We start from the raw sequence: 23,484 nt of genomic DNA, 5'->3' as shown, positions 1-23,484 counted from the left end.
AGGAGGTAAATGCCAAGGAAGGAGATGAAATAACAGCCCTGAAATATCTGTTGAATGTTAGCATACCTCCCCTAAGTGCCCCTTAGCCAAGTTAAGCATATTTAAATTTGCTAATATGTTCTTATTAAACACTCCTTTGTTAACCATTTCTTTGAATCCATTCAGTTTGCCAACATCCTTCTTTTAATTAGATACTCAATTATCAATGGAATACTCATATTCCTTGGCTTGCACACCTTTCAGCTGCACTGAGACATCACTGCATACCATTGACAAATCATACAGTCTGAAAGCAGCAGTTCTAGATTGACAGATCTCTAAAATGTTCTGGGGCCTCCCGTGGCTTTCAGCCTCCTGACATTGGGTTTGAATTTCTGGAGTTGCTTTTTTAAAATTTATTAAAATGTGCATTCATCTGGAGGTTGCAAACCACATTCTTAAAGGGGTCATCCAAAAATGTGAGTTAGTGGGAAGTTTCAGCCTGAAATCAATGTTAGTTGCCTTTCCAGAGGATGTGAGTTAGATAGCCATTATTAGATCCAATGCTAAGGGTAACCGAATAAAAAAGGTCTAATAATATGCAGGAACTGAAACTAGGTGATCTAGTGTCCTTTGTCGTATTAATGTTCCCTGAACCTCCCTCCTCTATGATGTATTAGCATCGCAGCTCCAGCTCTGTCTCACATTACTGGATTAGTTTGCTCTTTTTTTTTTCCTTTTTTTCCTCCTCACTGGACATGTAGGAAACAAATGAAGAACAGGTGAGGAAAGACAGAAGAATAAGTGGTCTTGATGATGAGAGCACATCAGAAAGAGCTGAATAAAGGCTTGCTCCACTGGTTGATGTTATTTAGAGATCCGTCTGTGTGTAGGTACTAGGGTAAACCAGAAAGGAATTGCTCCACCTGGAAGTTTTCTGATTCCCTCCTGTTAATCCTGCACCTAAAATATTTCAGACAGTTTGCCTGTTAATAACTTTAGATATATTTCCATTCACTTCATATAGCCAAATTCTGAGTGGAGTAAAGGATGCAGTTTACTGGATGTAAGTCCATGGATTCCAATGGAGGAGGGTGTTTCAGAGGAGGATGGAGAGAGAGAAAAATTGCATGAGTGTAGAATCCCTTTTAGGTTCCTCTGAATTTGATTTCTTCACTTCTGTGATCATTTCACTTTTACTCTTACAAAGCATCTTGTTGGTCTGCTTGGACAACCATAAGCAGTTCTGTGCTCTCAATATGAAATTCATGATACTCGCTAACTAAAAATAACTGACAGAAGTCAAGCTTAGCTATCTTTCCCCAGCTTTGATTGAAATAATTCCTGGGTCCTCCCTCCCATGCATTCTCACCACCGGATTACCGTTGCTAATTTATGAAGCCTGTCTGCAGTGTGACACTGGAATGTGATGCTGGCAAATGGACGTGGGGACATGAGCAGGGGGGAAGTGAAAGGAATGTCAGGCTTTATCCCAGGTCAAGGACTTGAGAATATAATACTCTTTGCTTTCAAAAGAATAATAGCAAGGGTAAGAGGGAAGGTCATAAATTTATCACACCTGGGGTTCTACAGCAGAAGCTGCTAGGGAGGTCGATTTTGTGGTTGGGGAATATATCTCCTCCCAGCTCTGACTGTGACCAGTTTTTACTCTTCCCAATTCCCTTCCTTCTAATGCTTAACTCTTTAGAGCTGCTCTGTTATTACTTCATTTTAACTTCAGTATAATTTTACTTTTTGTTTCCTTCAGATAGCAAATACCTTTGCCCTAGCTAGGGTAGACAGCTGGCATCATTTATTCCTGAAAGAGCCAAGTAACAAAGCACAGGTGCTAAGATCCTCAAACAAAAGACTGAAGATTCTGTGCATTCCCCTCATTTGGATGTTAATTACTGTCTGCTAGTGATAATGAAAACAGGTGGTTTTCATACCTGGTGAGACTGACAGTACAAGTGTTGTTGCTTCTGGCAGTTCTCTGACAAAAAAAAAAAAAAAAAAAGACAACCATACAGTACAAATTTACCCTCCAACCTCTACCTTCTTTTGGCTCCAATATATTTGCTCTTATCTCCTGCTGTTTGAGGAAGGCATTTGCAAAGGTCACACTAGAAGCAATTTTCATGAGTTTTCGTGATATTTGCAACCGCGGGCAAAAAGTTCGTGTTTTTGAATGCTACATGCAAAGGGGAGAAGTGTATCTGGGATTGCCGTGCTGAGAAATGTGCTGATTGACTGACCTTCCAAGGCATGAGATGGAGAGGTGGAACCTATTCCCTCTCTGTCTGATTAGAAACTTCACAGATTTATAAATCTGGATGTAATGATCCAATCAGGCATGGCCCAAATAGATCACCTTCCTGCACAGAGAAGCTATGCTTGGAAAATGTCAGTGATTTTAGAGCAGTTCACTGTGGGCAATAGAAAATATAATGTGGGGTCCCCTTCTGTCAGAACTGCTGCTTAGACAACACTCTGGCAATTTCTTTACTCTGTTTGTTCTACATGGCAGGCACAGATGGGGAAGATTTGTATTTGGATTAGAAAGCTGGAGCTGCTGGGAGGGAGGTTTGTATCTTGTATGTATATGCATATATATACATATATATATACACCTGTGAGTGCTTCTTTGCCAGTGCTGATGCTGTTCTTGGGCTGTACCCTGACCATACCAGGTGTGTGAGCACTGCGCCTCCTGCACTGGGAAACTGATTGCTGATGAGGAGGATATCAAAATAGCAACCAAAGAAACACTGCCCTTCCTACAATTACAGCTTGTCTAGGATTGCTTTGTGCAAATCAGATGGATGTAGTTTGTCCAATTATGGTTGTAAATCCAAACATAATTTCATTTTAGCCTCTCTAGCTTTCCCTTATTCATTGCTTTCACCCAGTGTGCTTTCCAGTGGAAAAATTATGTTAACAGAGTGCACCCCCAAATCCCTCAACACTTCAGCGCTATTGAGTTGAGCTCTGTGTGTTGGAAACCCTTCTCCCCTTCTCTGTATGTAAAAGAGGGGCCACAGACGGTTCTCCCTCCTGGCATTCTCAGCAGAGGTTACAGTGGCCTCATCTCTGCTCACTGAGGGCATCGCTGCATTTTTGCAGGCAGAGAATGTGGAAAACCAATGGGGAAACAGCTCCAGTTACCCCTATGCTCTGCTTTCAGTCTGAGCACTTTGGGATTTGAATGCTTCTCAACAAAGGGTTCTGTAGTCCTTCTGCATTTATCAGCTTTTCAATAGAGCAGTTCATCGTGCATTCTGCAGGAGGAGGCCCACCACTACGTGCTGCAGCCTGCAGATGGCACTCATTGTGCGTCATAAAAGCCCTCAGTTCTGCTAATGGGGTTTTGTGTTCAGTACCTGTGTGCATGTTGCATGCAGTGGTTGATTTATTTTTTCACAGTAAAACAAAGGCACTGATGTTTACAAGGTAAATTCTGCAACTGTGTGTGTAACAAAGCACTTGTTCTGAATAGCCTCAGTTTGAAATGGATGGAGCTGTCCTCATTATGAAACACTGTGAGAAAGTAGACTGAAGGCTGGGCTGAGCATCAAAGTGCATGGAGCTTATCTGTGTGACCAGAGGCAACTCTTGGCTCTGGCCTCACTGCTGAAACAGCTTCAGTTTAGGTACATACCTGTTCTTGGGTAGCTGTGCCTGCCTTCGTCTGAGAGAATCTTTGGATGATAATTAAACACCTGGAAACAGGTTTTGAACCATCAAAGATGATCTCATGTAAATATGTGTAGTTCCTTTAAGAATCAGCTCTTCTATTCTTGGGGAGATAAATGTATTTCCTATAAGGGAAGGATTTCAGAGGATACACTGAAAGCCAGAGGTCCATATCCTCTACTGGAAATCAAAACTATAGAAGCATAGAATGGCTTGGGTTGGAAAGGACCTTAAAGGTCATCAAGCTCCAGCCGCCGTGCTTTGGGCAGGATTGCCACCCACCAATCAGGTCGCCCAGAGCTTCATCCAGCCCAGCCCTGATCACCTCCAAGGAAAATGAGGGATATTCTTCATCTGAGAAGCAATATGTGCTCTGGTGTTCCTGTCTAGAGTCTCCCCTTCCTCCACTGAACTGTTCATAAGATGCTGTCAGTTCAGAGTTTTCTAAAAGCTCCTGGAGATAAAAAGACCCTTATGTGTAAGCATGTTGAAAAAGTATGGTTATATTGCTCATCATGTGAAATATCCAGTGGATTCAGTAAGAATATTCATTGCAGGTAAGAAAAAAATTATATTCTGTGATCTCACAGCTGAACATAGTTTTTCTTGAACTGCTTTAAAATCAAGTGAGGTAATGGAATAGACAGGCCAACCCTGAATTGCAAACAGCTACTTGTTTGGCCTTCAGGATAAAAACCTAGTGCTTTCCCTTACAAATTCCAGCTCTGTTAGATGTCATTGTTCTAAAGTTTGGCATGAAGTTCAGTACTAATGTAAACCAGCTAGGCATAAATTAGAAGCCCAGGCTGATAATGAGCACTTAGGAAGCATTGTCCTGGAGTGTTTTTTTTATTATCACTTTTTTTCTTTTTAATTTTGTGACCTACCTGGTTGTTGGATGGAATACCTCACCAGGGACATTGGGTTTCTCTCTCTATGCTGGGTGATCAAAATAGAATGTAGAATCAAATATTAGACTGGGACAGGGAGAAAGCGGACAAATTTGGTAAGAACTGTGTTTAAAGTTAGCAGTGCAACTGTGGTTTAGATAGTGCCAAATGTTATGCTAAGAAGCAAAACACTGATGCAGGCAACTAAAAGTCAGCCCCATATATAACTTTTTCATCCTTTGCACAGTCATTAGCAAGTTCTGAAGCTATAACCTACAGTTTCCTGTTCACTCTATTTATGCAAATGTATTCATTTCAGCACAAAGAGGGAAAAATGCCCTCTGGCAGCAGATGACACCACAGTACGTGCTGTGGAGCAGCAGTGCTGGGCTCCAGAACTTGTGGTGTCCTGTAGCTGGCCTGGGTTTCAATATGGGTTGTCTGTGGGGGTTATCTGGATGAGGACGTGTGGATCTCAAAACTTCTACCAGCATAGTTAGAGAGGCAGATAGTTCACCATGCAAGCAATAGAGTAACTTTCTGCATGAAGCCTAGCAGGTCCTGGTGACTCAGGACTAGGATAGTGCAATTGAATGGGTGGCCACTGGCACTTTGCAGTCTAGTAATAAAGGGGAACTGTTTTAGAGAACCCTGTGGTGGGACAGAGACCTTCTTGGCGATTCATTGAGAGCTATGCTTAATATGGCTTAGCTCTGAATTTGCATCGCAATGCATTGCTCCTCAAGCTACAGATGATTTCCTTTCTTTCTTCTTCTCCTCCAAAATCACCTGACAAGGGGATCTTTTCCTTAAACAGCCTGCAAAATCTCAAGAACTGGTAGTAATCTGTTTTTGACAGTTGCCAGGAGCTAACTTCCTGTGGCTGATTTATTTGGGTAGGTTTATTCTTGTGTCTTTAAAATAGGTTCCTTTCATTTGCCTATAAAGGCAAGCTGCTGTTCCCATGGCAGATTGGCAGAACAATGAAGCTATTTAAGAAACATGTCTTTTTTAGTTCTAGAAGTTCTAGAAAATTAAATTTCAGTTGTGTGGGGAGTTTTGAGGATTTAAGTTCATCTCATTTGAAATCAGAAAAGAAAGCCAACATTTTCTGAAGAATTCTGGAATTTGTTCAGGTAATAATGGAAAAAATAAATAATGATGCAGCATAGAACATAAAAACTAAAGATACGTTCAGTGTTTTACTGATGTTTCAACTTAATAAGCATACAGCTGAAACAAAAGCTGTCTGCTGGTAGAAATTTCTCTGAAGTGCACACACTTAATGAACCACTGCTGATCTGACTGAACTGTGTGTGCTGGCGAAAACTAGTGCCATCTGAAGGCTCTGGATCCCCTCTGACAATTTTTCCATGTACTCTTCTGGCAGCCCAGTGGGCTATCAAACTGCCTATTGATTCAGGAAGATTAATTGCAGTAATGCCCAAGTCTCATTGATCATGAAGGTGGATTAGTACTCTCAGATCCATTTCTTGCAGCCATTAATAATGATGGGGATTCAAGGTGGCCCTGTTGGCCAGCCAGTTGTATCTCAGGGAGAACAGCACTGCATTAGCCACAGCAGCTGCGGCTCACCACAAGCATGATGCTTTGCAGGTATTTGGTACAGGAAATTTCATTTAGGTCAAGTCAATATCAAAGAGATTTTAATTCAGTAACAAAGCAAAGTAATTGTTAAGGCCAGGGGGTAGGTGTTCATTATCACTGTGCAAATATTCTGGAAAGAGACTAACCAGAACTGATGGATCACAAGATATAGAGCAATGTCACATTGCAGGTTTAAGAGAAACTGGCCCCTACACCATGTACTATGCACCGCATCTACATGTTTCTTGAAATGTGACTCCACCACCTCCCTGGACAGCCTGTTAATTCATCAACGAGCATCAGCTGCATTGTCTCCTACTGTATCTTTTGTGCTAAAAGGACCTTATGGTACAACTCCCCAAAGCCACAGATCCTTCAGAGCCATGCTTACAAAAGAACTTGGCAGTATTAATGGGCTCATACCACCTAGTGTTACTTATTAAATCCTTGATGTCCCCTTATTCCTCGTATCAGAGGGCTGGAGCACCTCTCCTATGAGGAAAGGTTGAGGAACTGGGTTTGTTTAGCTTGGAGAAGAGAAGGCATCATGGCCTTCCAATACTTGAAGGAGGCACAGAAAGGGGAAAGACTGTTTACAAGGGTGGATAGTGTTAGGACAAGGGGGAATGGTTTTAAACTAAGACAGGGGAAGTTTAGGTTAGATATTAGGAGGAAGTTTTTCACACAAAGGTTGGTGAAGCGCTGGAACAGCTTGCCCAAGGAGGCTGTGGATGCCTCATCTCTGGAGGCATTCAAGGCCAGGCTGGATGTGGCTGGTGGTTGGTGACCCTGAGGGAGTCCCAGGGGGTTAAAACTAGATGATCATTGTGGTCCTTTTCAACCCAGGCCATTCTATGATTCTGTGATTCTATGATATCAAGCATTTGAGCTGTCTAAAAACAACACTTGCATTATGGGACCATTCCAAATGTTTTATCTCAGTATTTTACCAACATTTTGTTGCATATAAACCTATTTTTAAAATTTGTTGCCCTGCAATAAAGTTCAAATCACAGTTTCTTCTGTGTATGAGTAAGATGACATTAGTGGGTTTACAGAGGCCTTTCAAATAACGTGTGTGAACAGGGGCAAAAATCCTAAAGTGTATATAAATAATTCACTTGTTGGTTCAGTGCATGTAATTGAGTCAGTAGTATTTCCCTCCATAAGTGCAGCCTGCAAGGTCAGGCTTTGCGTAGCCAAGCTCGAAGAAAGGTCTTGTGTCACTATGAAAATGACATATGATTTGAGGCATTTGGGCATCTTTACTTCAGGTCTGCTTCAGAGCACAGACACATACAAAAGCCCAGGTTCCTCTCGTGTCTCAGCTTTTGCTGAGGAACAGAGGGAAACTTTGAGATTGACATGAGAAAAGCAAGCAGAATCAAACTTGTCGTGTCACTGCATTTCAAATGGAGCTTGGCTGGGAGAGAAAAATTGCAGAATTTGTGAAAAGCCAGAGGAACGGAGATGGGAGATGTGCCTGACCTGTCAGTGGATGTGCACACGTGTCTGCCTGACATGGTTGCCTGCATTAGCATGCAGCTGACACAATAGAAATGAGTGTGTGCTGCAGAACAATGAGTGCAGGCTCTATTAGCAAGCAGCCTGTTTTATTAAAGTGTTTTGTTCAGTGCATCAAGGTTGTTTTTTTCCAGGCAGCATAGGTAACTCCTCGTGACATGAGTGTGATTTGGAACTAAGCAAAGAAGGGAGAATACAGCCTGTTTTTCCTCCCCCGATGTGATATTAGCTCTGCACAGAATAAAAGGGTGTTGGTGACTCATTCCTATCAGGGAACTGAAAGTGCAGCCATCGTGTTACATGTGTCAACCTGACAGCTTTTTGGTGGCTGTTTTTCCCATGGCCAGGACCAGAATTTGGGTTTGTCAATGCCCACGCACCAAAGTGGAGTGCAGTGCTCACCATATTGACTTAGATACTGTGAGGGGAGAGAGGTCTTGTACAGTTTCATTTCTTACAATTTTAGTGAAGCACAGGAACAGGTGGTGGATGCCCCGTCCCTGGAGATGCCCAAGATCAGTCTGGATAGGGCTCTCTGCACTGATGGAGCTGTATGTGTCCCTTTTCATTGCAGGGGGGTTGGACCAGGTGGCCTTTAGGGTCCCTTTTCACTCGAACGATTCTGTGATACTGTGACTGGCAGCAGGAGAGGAGGAATCCCCCAGCACAGCCCAGGCTGTGTGGCCATGCCAGTGTAGAAATGTCAGTCAGTTCAGTGGTGTGTGTGCTTCCCTCTGCAGCTGATAACTGGGTCACTGGGTCATTTAACCATTGCAAATTTAGTTTTCTTACAGCAGCATGTAAATGTGGGACAAGAGATGGCATATCAGAGCATAGAGCAGAATCCGATTTGTGTGCTAGGACATGGACGTGAAATAAGGAGATTATGAAGGACTGGGAATGGTGAGGGGAGGGGGAAGCTGCTGCTTGGCATCCAGGGTGGGAGTGGGTGCCCAAGTCCTTCTTATTGGGGTCTGGCAGGCTGGGGCTCCAGAAGAGCAGGCAAAGATCAAAAGACAGTTCTCTATTTTTTTGTTTTTGTCTTGTATCATGACCCATCTCATGGTGTGGGGGCTTGATTTTTAGAGGAAGGGGGATTGGATGGGGAGAGGGAACAGTTTGGTAACATTAAATAAAGAATTCATTAGAAAGATTTCAGGATTTGGCCGAATTTTTAATAGTAGAAATAAATTGGCAGATGTTGACTACAGAGGCAATATCTCATATGGCTGCAGTGTTCCTGGGTATCTGCTAGATACCAGAAATCAATACAGTTTTATAGCACTGAGATTTCTGGTGGGGATACACCAAATATCTCATTGTAAGTCATTATTAAAATATATTTAGCTCAAGTTGTGTGTGGCCTGCAAGTAGTCAGAAATCAAAAATGCTCTATTTCTAAATCTCTGTTCTGATTATAGATAACCTGAATTGAATTTTGTTCAATAGAACACATTTTTGAAATGCACCCTCTATGAATTCCTTCTGATGAGCATGAAAGATGTTAGTTCTGACTGAAGCTATTCTAAAGTGTATGAATGTTTAAGTGGAAAAAAGAAAGTTTATTTCCTCCATGAGAGTGAAAGCTGCTTTTATTTTCCCCCATTACAAACACTAGCTGCTCGTTAGAAAAGATTTTCATCTTTGAAAGTTTTAGGGAAGACAAAGCCCTCAGTCCATTTTGCTCTCATAGCACCTCTGAAGAAGGTAATTTGATGGGTAAGCTGTATGGACAATCTGCATCATGGAAATGAGAGTGGTGAAAAATAGGTTTATAAATCTGCTAAGATTCAGAGAATGGTTTCTACTCACTTGAAACAAATTCAAATGTGTAAACCATGAGGTAGAGCTGAATTAATGTTGATGTGAGATTCTGAATCCAGGGGGACCGTCCCTCTGACCCACTCCTAAGGACGCTGAGCCAGAACACAAAGATGAAGTTCCTTCAGTGGTAATTGAATTTGGGGAGGCTGTCTTGTTCTTGTAGATAGTAGAGGGACATTTGCCATCAAATCAGCCGAGCCCAAGAGAGCAGGGAAAGGGGACTGAGGTTATCTGAGTGATGGGCAGGTGCTGTGTTACCAGTCCTGCTCACAGGGAACCTTCCCCTTGTGCCAAATGGAAATGTCCAAATTGTCAACAAAACAGAGGTGCATGCATTTTCTTCTTGTCGTGTTCTGTCTCCAGCAGGCAGCGTACCAAAGTGTGAAGTTTCCTATGGGTCGAAAGACCAATTGTTAATTTGCCTGGGCAAGCAGAAAGGACCCAGGGGAGCACCAATGGACTCCCTGCTTTTTTCTGGGTCTAGGGTGCGTGCAGGCAGTGCTGGCATGTAGTACCAGCTCAGCAGCACCACAGGGTGTGGTGCCCTCCCTCAGAGCATCCCCCACTCCTCTCCCACTGATGCAGCATAGCCTGTCAGGAGACAACCTGTGTTACAAAGGAGCAGCAGCAAAACTTTAATTAGATCTTTGCATCCCTCCTGAGGCAGCAGCAGTGCAGTGACCCTGTAGAAAGGCCGTGGCACATCCTTCTGTATGTTTTTCCTGTTTGTGTTCTTCAGAAACATCAGTTTGCTTTTCAGAGGCAGCTTTTAACTTATGGAAAAACAGAGTTTGTTGTAAAGCATCAAATCCTGTGATGAATTCTTTTCACAGTGGCCTCTGTTACATGTAGTAATCTGTTTGTCACTTACTAACAGATAGAAGTAAAACAAAAAAATAAAGTTGTTAGCTGATGCTTGTATAAGACTGTGCTGTGTCCAGCCTGCCTGGTCTCCACATTTGGCTCTTCAGGAACTTGTAAGCTGAAAGCTCTGGAGAATTCAAGACAAAGTTTTGCTGTATTTTCTCATGTTAAACATTATCGTGTTCTGTAAACAAGCCTACCGTGCCTAAGGTGTGCTTCAGGAAAGATGTTACAACTGATTTCTACATCAGTGGAAAGAGGGGCACAGCTGAGACATGGGCACTGGCTCTGGGGGAGCAAATGCCTTGGTATCTTATTTAAAGCAGGTTTCATAAAAACCAAGGTGCTGGAAACAAAGCCAGGCAGCTTACCGAGTTCATGTCCCCTCAAAGCTTTGTTCTGCCTCTGTTTTCATGACAGCAGTGCTGCCAGTTGTATTTGGTACTGACTTTTCCCAGTGTTGCTGACAGTCTAAAGCCATTTAATACTGTTGTCACTGTTTCTCTGAAATCTCCAAACTGTGAACACGATATTAAACCCAGAATGCCTGAAGTTATTTCAACTCAGAAGACTGGCAGGACTTGATTAAGCTGTCGTGATTGCACTCGTGTCTGCAGGGCTCAGTAGAGGCACGAGCTGAGCTGCTGGGGTGGAAAACAATCCTGTACCTTCCCAGCTTGCTGCTCACCTGTGAGTGCCACACGTGTCTTTTCTCTGCTCTCTTTTCCTTTTTGTTGCTATCACATAGAAGTAATGGGGCTTTGCTATGGACCGTTTGGGCTTACTGATGATGTTTATCAGCAGAATAGCTTTCAAAACACTGCATTTTGCTGCTGATGGTTTGTCTTCTTCAGCTTTCTTCTCATCTCTGCAGAAGAAAATGCTTTTCTCACCTCTGCTGAGCCTGCTTCAAAGCCTCCGTTACCTTATGATCACTTCAGCAGCTCTAATTCATATGATCCCCTAATTACTCAATTAAGTCATTTTGCAGTAATAGTAGTGTTCTACTGGTACCCTCATAGTGCTGCATAATGCTAAATAATATCAGATATTGTTGTGTTTTGGCGTTAAAACTCATTTGATTTCATGTCTGATCCCAGAACTAGTTTCCAGTGTCATTTGCTATGTTGCCTTCCTTGTTCTGCTGCCCTTGCAGGAATGTCCTCACTCCCATGTACCTGTGCCTGTGCAGGAATGTTCTCAAAGATAAAGGTTCAGACTTTTCCGCTGGGTATTATCAAGGATCAAATGCTAAGGCAAAACCTGGCCAATAATCATCGATGTCAGATATCTTCCCTTGTTCTTGTACATCCTTCAATCCATAAAATATTGAAACAGCGAGGGGAGTATTTCATCATCTCACTTTAATATGCAATTCAGATACAGTTCTCCCAGAAGATCAGTAGGTTGGCAGGAAAAGAGGAAAATAGTTCTAACGATATTTATTGGTGTTTCCTACCAATCTGTTGTATTTCCTATTCATGCCCCTATCAGCACAAAAAGAGCTTTCATATCAAGTAAACAACCTTTTTATATAAAGTGCCAAAGAGGGGTATAACTGCTGGCTTTGCATACTTACTAAGGTTGAATATGATGTGTGATATTCGATGGCATTTAAAACACTGTTTTGCTATGTGCTTCACTTGCATTGCATTGAGTAATAGTTGAGATCACGTCGGAATGCATTAGTATGATTGTGGTAATAACTTTCTATACCTGGTGTGTGACTGCACATGTGATTAGGATGAATAGTTAATGTGATTAAAATATAACATAAGCAACATTTTTTAAAAATATAATGTAAGCCCTTAATATGAAATAGGACAAAAAAGAATGATTGTGGCTGATTTATTTCCAGCTGCTAATTCTAATCTTTTTTAATTGTTTAAAGGTGTTAGGCAGTTTTTAGACCTTCTGTCTATGTTTCATCATTTGATGTAGTGTGTCAATATCATTCTTTTGAATTCAGGTAGTAAATTTGTCTTAGTTTGTATGTGTACTCTCAGGGAAAATAATAAATAAATAAAAATAATACAAGGAAAAGTATCTGGTTCTTGATGATAGTTAGTGAGGATGGTGATATTTACCTCATTGCTTCCTGGGAGCAGGTTCTTTCCCATTCATGCTTAGATAATCTGTCGAAAGAACAGAACTACTGGAGGAGTAAAGTAGTAATTAGCATCAATGTGGTATTAGATTTAGCCTCCTAGCCATCTAAAATGGAAGCAAACTTCCCTTTTTCCAGATCTGTAATTGTTCCTGATGGGAGCTAAGCTTCTAATATCAGTGTGAAAAGTAACAATGGATCAGCAGGTGCAGGTGCTCAGCCTGAAAACGTTTGAAGAAAAATCATTTAAAGCAGTGTCAAATCTCCTTGATCGCTCAGCGTGATAGAAGATGCAGAAGGATTTTGCAACGAGCTGCAAGGATGGAGGTGGGGGGTTTCTATGGTGTGCTGAAGTGTAAGTGGCTTTCTAGGCAGTCTCATTCCTCAAGTATGTTGGCAATTAGGCTGCAGTTCTGTGAATAGAAGTAATTTTGTTGAAATTGTAAAGATGTTGATATCTGGACACAAATTTGTACATGCTTGCATTCATAAACTCAACTGAGGCACTTGTTTTGTAAACTGTTTAAAAACACTTAATTGATGTTCACTTATTTAAAGGTAGAGATGGTCTGAAGTGTTTATCCAAAGAAAATATGACAGGCTCTAGCACTTAAAGAACTCAGAGTTCAGGAAGGACAGTGCAAGGAGAACTGGGTTAGAGTTACAATAAAAGAAGATTGAGATCAGTTGTCATGTTTCAGGCAAGACCAGTCTGCTAAAGTTGGTGATGGAAACCTTATTAATCTGGGTTTTGAAAAAAAGTCTACAGTATCCATTCTAGTGTACAGTAGGAAACAGCCCTGTACCAATAAAGCAAGTGGCCAAACGAGCTCAGAGAGATATTCTGCCTTTAATTTCTGCAACTGTGGTTCCTGATAAGTCTGTTTTGAATTAGAGCAAAAGAAGACAAGGAAGAACATTGGTCTTTATTTGATTACATGAAACTCAAACTGAACAAAATCACATCTTACATTAGATCACCATATGCACTTAGCCTTTGCCCTCTTGAGGGAGGAGGGATTTTGACGAAGATGGATGCTTCTCTAAACCCAGATTTATTTATCAAAGGAATGCTTCACAGTGGTCACTCGGTTCAGCTTTAAAATATCAAATTACTAAAGATCTAATTCCCCAACAAAAGCCTGTCTCTGACATCCTTTAACCTAAACAGAAAACTGGAGCAACTTTTAACAAAGTGGCCTGAGCAGAGAATCTGATAGCAGTGACTGAACTTAATAATTAAGAATAACAATAGTTTATAAGGATAAAGAAGAAATGCAGAGTCAGGTCCATAATGATCATTTTGTGAGTGTGAATCATGCTGTGGTTTCTGTGGGTAGGAGCACACTTCCTCTCCTATGTGCACCAGAGGTACAGTAGCTCCAGAACTTTGTTTTGAGCCCTTCACCATTTTTGTCTCCTTTTCCTCCTTACGTAAATGAGCTGGAGGCTGGCAAGCACCTCTGAATTGTGGTCAGGATTGTGATGGGGTTTTGTTAGTCTGTTTCTTTCCCACAGTTGTATTTTTTATTTGCAAGAAACAGAAGAGAGATTAAAGCTTTCCAGTTCTACCTAAAATGAATACCCAAATCACATACTATAGCTGTTTCCATTCTGAAACTTGAAGGTCTAGCAACACAGGGAGCTCAGGATGTAAACTGAAAGCATGAAGCAGGCAAGCAGTGCAGAATTATCCTACCAACTAGGATGAAGCTCTCAAGTTCAGTGTAGTTTTAATACAGCTCTTGTGGAGAAATAGATGTATGTTAAAATATTTGACATGCATAACAACTTCTGATATGATTTATGTGCACTTGAAGCAAATGAGCAGAACAAACAAAAACGGAGCACGCTTTTACCACATAACTAACCTCTAGCTTATTTGGCATGTTCCATCTTTATATCTCATCTGACAATAGATGACAGTCCTTTCATGAGTACATCAAACCCAGGAGGTCAAGGCAATTGTGGTTAAGTCCCAGCTGTGGTTGTTTATCTGAAGTGTATCTAAACCTCTTGAATCTGCACCACTGAACTGGAAATCTCTCAGCACCAACCCTTCCTTCTGGAAAGGCAGGGATGAAGTCATTAGTGCTTTTTCTACAGTTAACTGCACCTGTTTTTAAAACCCAGAGACTTAGCTGGGAACCCAGTGGACAAACACAAGAAAGAAGGTGGGCTAAGATTCTACCAAACTCCAAATATGCTGTGTTGAGAGCGTGCCCTTTGCCTTTGGAGAACATTGTGTGACACAAAGGAACTACTGCAGGACCACTGCATCATTTAGTGTCTGTGTATCGTGGCCAGAGCCCTGAGGCTAATCTGCACTGTCTTCATTTTTCCCAAAAATCTAGGGCTCTGCCTCCACCTTTTTCACCATCCAGAACGCTTATATCTGATCATTGTATTAGTGAACTCACCACACTTCAACTCAGTCAGTAAAGTCTCAGTAGTTTTCAGCTGAGTTTAAAATAAGTTGTGGTAGGTGCTAGATAAACACAGAAGGGTTGTCATAGAATCATAGAATACTCAAGGTTCGAAAGGAGCTCCTGGTATCATCGATTGGTACAGCGCTTCCACAGACATGTTTGTCTCTCAAATCTGTGCCATAAGAGAGTGAATTTGTTTAAAAGAAAACTAAATGTTATGCAGAAAAGCAAGGCACATCCTAAGGAACTGAACTGATGTTTAAGCTGTTGCAGTGGTAATGTGTGAAAAAGCCAAAAGTAGAGTAGACTTTGACAAATAGTGCAAGTTTTGGCATTTGCTCCAAATATTACTGGAAGGGGATCATTCAGAAAGGATGCTGTTAAGTGAAACTGGACCCTAACCCAGATTATAGTAAATGGAATTTTTTTTACAAATTCTCAGCTGAAGAGGTTTCCAAAAATGGTTATTAAAACATAAAGTTTTGCCACTGTTAACAACCTACCCATTACAGCAGTGACCTAAAAGTGAGGGAATAAAAATTTACTGTTGGTAACAAAACTGTCTAGAATATGTTCTTCACAGTCCAAAAGGAGAAATGCAAATACCATGTATTTATAGTCAGCCCTCAGAAACTGGGAAAATGAACAGTGAATGAGCTGTTTTCGTTCTGCTTTTTATAACTGGAATATTTTTCCCCATTAAACACTTGGAGGCCAGCATTCCATTTTTGTATTCAATATTTTCTTGAGTAACAGCTATTGACTGCAGCAAGGTGTTATCCCAGTAAGAACAACAGGACTTGATTTATGGCTTTATGTTTGACAGTGTTCCTTTAGTGCTCAGAAGTACATGTGTGTCCACAGTTCTGAAATTTATTTTAAGTATAAATTTCAAGTTAATGCATTTTTAAATTGAGGAGAATTCTCAGTAGGATTTCAAAAAGGAAAGTGCTAAAATTCTGCTTCTATTGAAAGCAAAATTAAAATTCCCAGTGGGAACAGTCAGAGGGCAAGGCTGAGCACTACTGAAGATCCCACCCAGCACTGGAAGCTCCCTTAAGCTGATATCTTTGTCTCTCCTTATTAAGTATTAACCACCACAGAGCTATTGGCCTCAATTTGAGTGAAGAAAGCTTTTTGGTGACAGCAAGAACTGGCTGTGTTTAACACCTGGCTATGGAGAAGATGATCTGCACTCTTGTTATGTTTCTGCTGTTGTTCATGAGATGCTTGGGTGTATTCAGTGTTGTTTTCTACAAGCATGAAAGAGGGAGGGAAGGGTTGATCAGATACTTTTAAAGCTGAGCTATGTTTGATGCAATAGAATTCACTTCTTCCTTCAGTCTAGCATGTCTTGAGTATATCACGTGGTTTCTGCATTCTTCATTTCACTCTGTAAATTAGGGGTGAAAGGTCTCATATTTTAAAGGCAGTGGCTATGAGGTAAACCCATTGAGAATGGTGAAGTGTTCAAATTCTTATGTAATAGAGGGCAGATACATGGCTCAGGCAGACTGGAAATGATGTCCCAACAAAGCAATCTGAGCATTGCACATGTGTAGCTGCAGGGTAATCAAAGAGTCTTACTCCATTTAAAGATATGATGCAGAACAACAGACAAGTGGAAAAACATAGAAGGAACTTGAAGGAAGTCTTGCAAGATGTCTCATGAAAGCTGCTGAGAGGGAAATGCTTTTTGAGACTGAGATATCTCTGGCTAAGACGATTTCATGCTGTAACGTGATAGCTGTTGGGAGACCTTGGCATGGAGCATGTAGCTAAGTGTCACGTGAGGCACTGTTGGCTTCTGGGGATAAGATCCCCTTGCTTCGTTACATTATCATTGAGAAATTCCAGGAGACTTGGAAATAAACAAGTGCACAGTCCTGCTGCTATGCCTGGAAGGACTGGGCTGGAGTGGTGTGTTTCAAGCAAGAAATTATTTCGTGCCTACTCAAGGATTAGTCTCCATGGCTTTATACATTCTCCTTCTGCAGATGTCAACGCCAGTAGGAATTACTCCTGTTGTTTTAAAGCTCTAGTAATCACTTGCTCTCGTGCCTTTGAAAGTAAGGGGTTTACTTGCCACAGTTGTATTACTCATACTCTCTTTCTTGCTTTGTTTTCTGGTAGAATACGTACACCAATGCAGACAAGCTTTTAGAGGCTGCAGAGCAGTTGGCTCAGACTGGGGAATGTGACCCTGAAGAGATTTATAAAGCAGCCCGGCATCTGGAAGTACGGATTCAGGACTTCGTCCGGAGGGTGGAACAGAGGAAGCTTCTCTTGGACATGTCAGTCTCCTTCCATACCCACACCAAAGAGGTAAGATGTGCATGAGGGAATTTTTCTGTGTTTTGCACTGTGCTTCAGGAGGCTGACTCTGGGCACAAACTAAAAACCCAGGTGACAGAAAATGACAGTCACGCCAGACTTCCAGTGGTTTGCTTGATGCATATGATTAGCTGTTTTAAACAGAAAACAAGATGTGAGTGAAAAAATATGAACAGTATGTTACACTAAAATAAAGGGACAGAATAACAAATCAAATGGTGCTTAAATCACAACTAGAATGTATTGTTACAAAGCAGAAATTTGCTTATAGGAACATCAGTTGATGTTCACACTGCACACATGCTCGTAGTGTGATAGGTATCCTTAGAGAGAGTCCTTTTAAATGTAATGTTAATTAGTGTAGCCATTATTATTAAGTGTTACTGGAAGTCTTACATTTTTTAATGAGACAGATTTCACTTTTCAAAATTACGGGTAAAGAGGAAACTACCACATATTAATACAATGAATCAGTGAGAACCTGAATAAATGCAGTTTAGTGTAATTGAAAAATACCAAGAGATAAGGCCGACTCACCAGAGATACAGTGGACAGGCCGTCAGATGGGAGGCCACTGGGGATGTAATTAAAGCATACTTCACATTTTTTCTGCAGACCAAAGGCCATTCAGTGATGAGTGACTTTTAAAGACAGGCTTTCTGCTGAGATGGAATTAGTTAGAATGGTTGTTTTCATGCCCTGTAGCATCTGTTTGTAGCAGTATATTAAATCAGAAAGATGCTCTCAGAATCTGAAAGCTTTACCCTTTGTTTGTTGATTTACAAGTTTCAAATGAGTTGCTTGTAGCCAGCTTCAGTGTGTTGGGGAGCACCCTTAAATAGAGGGTGTATGCACAAGTGTTCCTTGAGTGTGTTTTGAATAATATCTTAAAAGTGTCCAGTCCATATATACCCATTCTGATGACCAATGTCATTAATGTCAATGTCTTTGTCATTCTAATGACCAATTTTAGAAGCACTCCCAAATATACCCTACTGTTGACCAATGTCATTATATTTGGGAGTGCTTCTTTTCCTTGTTCTTGTCGAGATGAGTGTTCATCATTAACACATTCAGCACTTCTGCTCAGCAAACTCATACCATTTAAGTGTTCTGTGATCCTTAAAAACAAAAACATTGTATAAACACGATGGTTCAGTGGTGATAGATTGGTGGAGGGGGAGAAAGCAGCACTGTACCTATTATAGCTATTGATACATGAAGGTACACATTTTCATAGCATCTTAGAATGATTGTTCTGCTTCTGTTATGTACAAAAAAAAAAAAAAGAACTAGTTACTCTAAGCTTGTGAATAGTGCTATTGTTTCCCAGGTAGTTCACACACTTGCAGCTACACTGGTTTGTCACAGGGGAAACTTAATTAGTTATTTCCTCATTCAAATTATTTCATAACAGTTTCCTACTGTGATTAACCTCGCTTCACCTATGCAGCTGGTGACTAGTAACACTAAAATAGACATGACTCCAGGAAGCTATTAATGTAATGTTTTCTATCATTTAAATTTATTCTGATGATTACTGGTACTGAGTTGCCTAATGTGGGTTTAGGAACTAGAGCTTCTCTATATGGTTTTGGGTTGTGGTGCAGTACACTCACCTCTGCTGTTCTTCAACCAAAATGGAACTAGCCAGCCTCGCTCACCTCATTTCAGTGAGCCCCATCCTGGTATATAAAAATGCAGATGTATAAAAATGCCAACATTTTTCAACTAGTAAAAAATCCAGTCTTTTGTAACAGCATCAGCGCTGTTTACTAGGTACTGAGAGTGAGCCCTAAATCTCTGCCTCACTGTTACTCGCCCATGGGACAGATGGACACTGTGATGCCTCTTTGGAAAGCCCAATAAGTATCTGCAGTCATTTAGGGAGTTCTGGAGTGAACAGATTTCTCTGGGTGCCTAAGCTCTTTTACTACATAGAGACAGATGGGCGAGCTGTGGCATAAAAGTGGGACATGATCAAAGTCAGGCTGGACCGAGAGGTCTGTATTCACCTGGCCAGATAACAGCTGTTGGGTTGGGTGCAGAGAGGCTGCAAAAGTTATTGTGCTTTCCAGCTGCATCTCCAGTATGGGAGGAGGCACAGTAGCTCTGCAAGAGAAGGGAAGTTTTCACATCTTACTTCCACTCATGGAGAGGCCAAACACTCTGCCTTTTGGCATATTCACCACTTTTCATTGTATGTCACTACCTGCCTCCTTCAGTGATGCGTTTCTGCATCTTGAGAGCACTGGTGAGAGTCACACAGTCCAGTACCTCAGCTAAAAATAGTAAGTGAAGAGATTGCTGTGGTTTTAGTATTTGTCTGCCAGCTGTGGGGATCCCCACAGACAAAGTGAGGTCACTGAAGGCTGATGGAGAGACCTGGCAAAAAGGGCAAACCGTTACAGGAGAGTCTTAGAGCATATTTGGATCTGCGCTGGTCTTTTTGCAATAGATTGGCTGTTGTAGAAATGACTCATTACTTGACCTTGCTTGGACCTTGTAAAATGGCAATTTAACCAATGTCATTGTCATTCTTCAGCATGAAAAGCAGATAATAGAATTCCTTAAAAATGAAGACATATAAACATCCTTCCTTTTCCACCCTGCCTCTGATAGAATTATACTCTTTTTCTGTTTCGCACCAGTTGAGCTCACTTATTTCTCTGTGGACTCTGACTAGGAGATGTGCTCAGCCATGGTGAGAACTCCCAGCCTGCAGGACTGGGCTGGACAGGGTGCAGGTTCTAGCTTTATTCACTTGTACAGGCCAGATCTGCACCATCCATGCTCATTTTATGAAACTGCATAAAAATAAATCCACTGTATTAGGTAACATTTTAGATAGCATTAGACTCCAGTTTTAAAGTAGAATTCATCAAGCAAGATTCCCTTAGAGTCAACAGCAGTTTATAGTTGAATTAAAGGAGTGGTTTGGAGTCAGATTTAAATTCCAGCAGATGTCAAGGCAAGAAATCCTTTTGCTGCAGCAGTAAAATAGAGGAACATCTGAGATCCATCGCTGCTGTTTTACCAGGAGGCATTCCAGTTGGAGTGCCAACACATATCTCCCTGATTAACCTTGCCCTCCGACCCACAGCACTGAGCCTGATACTGCACTGAACTCTGCCCATCTAAACCCTTCACCTGGGAGTGTCCTGAGGCAAGGAGAGAGCAGTTTGGTTGGCATGCTAGTATGTTTAACACCTGACATTTGGTGTTATTCAACAAGGCGTTATTAATTACTTAATAATAACCATCATTATTCATTTCAACATTTGTAGTTCTTAAAGAAAACCATTCCTTAAACGATTTGTAACTGTTTCTCTTATGTCCTTGGAAATTAATAAACAGTTGGTTTCGTGTTTTTTGGCAAAAATGCAAGAAACTACAGACCGGCTGTATTTTTCATCTACGTTTCCCAAATACTCATTATTTCTTGATATATTAATCTACTGAGACAGAGCTGGTGAAAGGGAGAGTTAAGTAGAAAAAATCAGTCTTACTGACATGGTCTTTATGGAAATATTCGAAATATCTTCCTGCAGCAAACATGTCTTCCCAGCACAGATGAATTACACTTGTGACACAGTAGTTCCCAGATGTGGCTGAGTGCATGGACTGTGAGCTTCTCACACTTTCCCCTGTACTCTGCCCACCTCTGCATCTCCACATGTGACAAGCAGCATTCCAAGAATCTGATAAACTTTTGGCTTTTCCCATTTCTGAAAAGCTCTCTTACCAAATGAATGTTTCTTTCTGAAATCTTCCTTGCTATAATTTCTTCAGGGCAATTCATAGCATTGAGTTAAATTTAAATCCAGACACCCCATGAGCAATTAAAATTAGAATTGCGGGGATGTTTTTGTACCCCCAACAGACTTGAATCACTGCTCATTTCATGTCAAAGCATCATAAGAGAAAGGACTCTTCATGCTAAGCAGTGACAGTCAGCTGAAGGAATATGAAAATGACTATCAATTAAGCATACCAGTAATTCAGGATGGTTATGACTGTTTGGGTTTTTTTTAATTGGCCTCACGACATGAATACATGCAGTAGGCTGAAATGATGATTTTCTGATATGGCAAAAACATTTTAGTGACACAAATTTAGAGCTGTCCCCTTAGTGACTGTTAGTATCATAACTTATGAGTGATGTAAATTTCATATTGTCATTTCTACAAGAGATGTTGTGTCCCATTGTCTTGCAGCACTCATTATGCTCTCTTAGTTTATAGTCGGTATTTTCTTTCTTTTTTGGGCCAAGGCATTCCTGATAGTGTGAGCAGAAACTTGCTACCTTGGGAATCAAATCCAATTATCAGTTTGGCAGGGTAAAGTTATAAATTATTGTCAGTGGGATAAATGCATTCAACAGACTTTACCTGAGTCACATCTCTCAGGATTAAGGGTGATTGAATTCAGGTTCTTATTTCAGATCTGAATCAATTAGTGGCAGGATACTTGATGTTTCAGAGAACAGTTTTTGAGTCTCCTGGAGCAAAATGTGCAGATGTGATAAGACCACACCCTGAATCATAATGCAAATAATAACATCTTGTAATTCTTTGTCTGAATCTTAATATTTTACATTGGTCTCACAGCTTACGGTTCTGAGGGATACATTACCATTCCACATATAAAAATGTAGACATGAAAGAACATTGTCAACATTTTGATTTAGATCAATTTACAGAACGTGAGTCTCACCTGAACTACAAAGCAGTCCTGTGAAACCCTCATAGCTCTTCAGGGTATGAAAAGCACATCTTACTACCTCTAAAATTCTCATTTTTCAGTGGGTTTCATGTTCCCACCTTTGTACCTGGAGTCCCAGGTCCCAAGGAGAGGCAGGTTCAGGTCCTGTGTGATGCTGACCCTTGCTGGGCCAGAGGAGCAGTAGGAGAGGAGCTCAGTGCTTGCAGTTCCAGGTGGAGCCTGCCAGCACTACCTGGCTCACCCACTATGGGTAGATAAGCATAAGAAAATACTTCATGTTGAAAAAGCTGAACTGCCAAACTCTTAGCAGGTTCTTACTGAACATGTTCCAACTGGAATTTGGCAAGGATGTTTTAAGTGACCAAATTTGGGCAGATTTTCACAGGGATGACATAATACTTGTTCTTGACATCAAGCGCAACCCTGCAACATTTCAAACCTTTGGTTAGAAGCATGGAGTGCCTGGAGCATCTCATGCAAGCAGAAACAAGATTCCTATTCAACACAGGCAAAATTACTCTTTCTTACGCCTTCTTCTCATTCTGGATCTTTGACCTCAAAATTCAGCAAGTTCAGCCTAAAGCAGATACCTGGTGTGGAAAGTTTCACTCTGAATAGCTTGTCTGATAAGGCCACGAGAAACTGAGAAAAAATGTATGGGCAAAAAAGTATCCAGCACCATCCCATGTAGACCTGCATTATTTGCGTTTAACAGGTCACCTTGGTCACCCCACAGATGTCAGTGGGGCTCCTCAAGTGAGCTGTGGGAGTTACTGCAAGCACTGTGAACTCAGTGTTACTTGATAACCAAGGGCTGTGAAATTAAATTCTCTCTGCTTTGGTTGAATATCATGATTAGGAGATTATTTTAGTGCAGGTCACTAATTTTAACTGGGCTTAGCTCTTGTGTCGTGTCAGGAAGCAGGAAGCTCACTGGGCAGATGTTGACTCTAGTCGGAAGAGTTGACAGAATGAATCAAAGTTAATCATGGAGCAAATGTGACAGTGGATCTGGAGTACATTGTATAATCCTGACATTCATTGTAAATTGACCCAGGATTCACACAGTTAATGTTACTGAACTTAATAATTGGTTGTTTGACTTTAAGTGCTAATACTGACATTTCAGAGCAACTGCCCATCAGATAATGCAGACTTGTGATGAAGAGGATAATCAGTTTAGCAGTTCTGCTTGCTGGCAATTTCTGGAAGCCCTGAAAAGATTTCATTCTGAGCATGGCTCCTACAAAGTATTTGCCTTGTGTATCTTGATTCCTTAACTGCCCTCTTAGTCAGTTATTTTGGTGCTTTTCTTATGTTAGGGCTAGATTTTAAAACAAGGAAAGCGTAAAATGCTAAAATGACCAAACTAGCTCTCTGCATATATGATACACGTAGACTGGGCATCTCACCCAGCATTTTTCATGATTAGAATGAAGAACACGTCTTGTTGAAAAGCTGCACATTTTATTCCTTCAGTTGGAATGAAAATCCTAGCTGAGATTTC

General features: G+C 41.1%; 1 protein-coding gene across 10 annotated transcripts in view; it reads left to right on the top strand.

Moving 5' to 3' along the window:
- The window catches only part of KALRN (kalirin RhoGEF kinase), a 447,706-nt gene that overhangs the window by 254,957 nt on the left and 169,265 nt on the right, over positions 1 to 23,484 (top strand). For all 10 annotated transcript variants that reach the window (XM_031590658.2, XM_090143646.1, XM_090143648.1 and 7 more), the window contains exon 11: positions 17,052 to 17,243. In XM_031590658.2, the coding sequence (XP_031446518.2) occupies positions 17,052 to 17,243 (192 nt within the window). The remainder of the gene's footprint in view (positions 1 to 17,051; positions 17,244 to 23,484) is intronic.

The sequence above is a fragment of the Phasianus colchicus genome, chromosome 7 (genome assembly GCF_987193195.1).
Source record: "Phasianus colchicus chromosome 7, bPhaCol1.hap1.1, whole genome shotgun sequence".
NCBI lineage: Eukaryota > Metazoa > Chordata > Aves > Galliformes > Phasianidae > Phasianus > Phasianus colchicus.
Note: the sequence above shows the minus strand (reverse complement) of the source record. Positions and strands in the feature narration are given on the sequence as shown.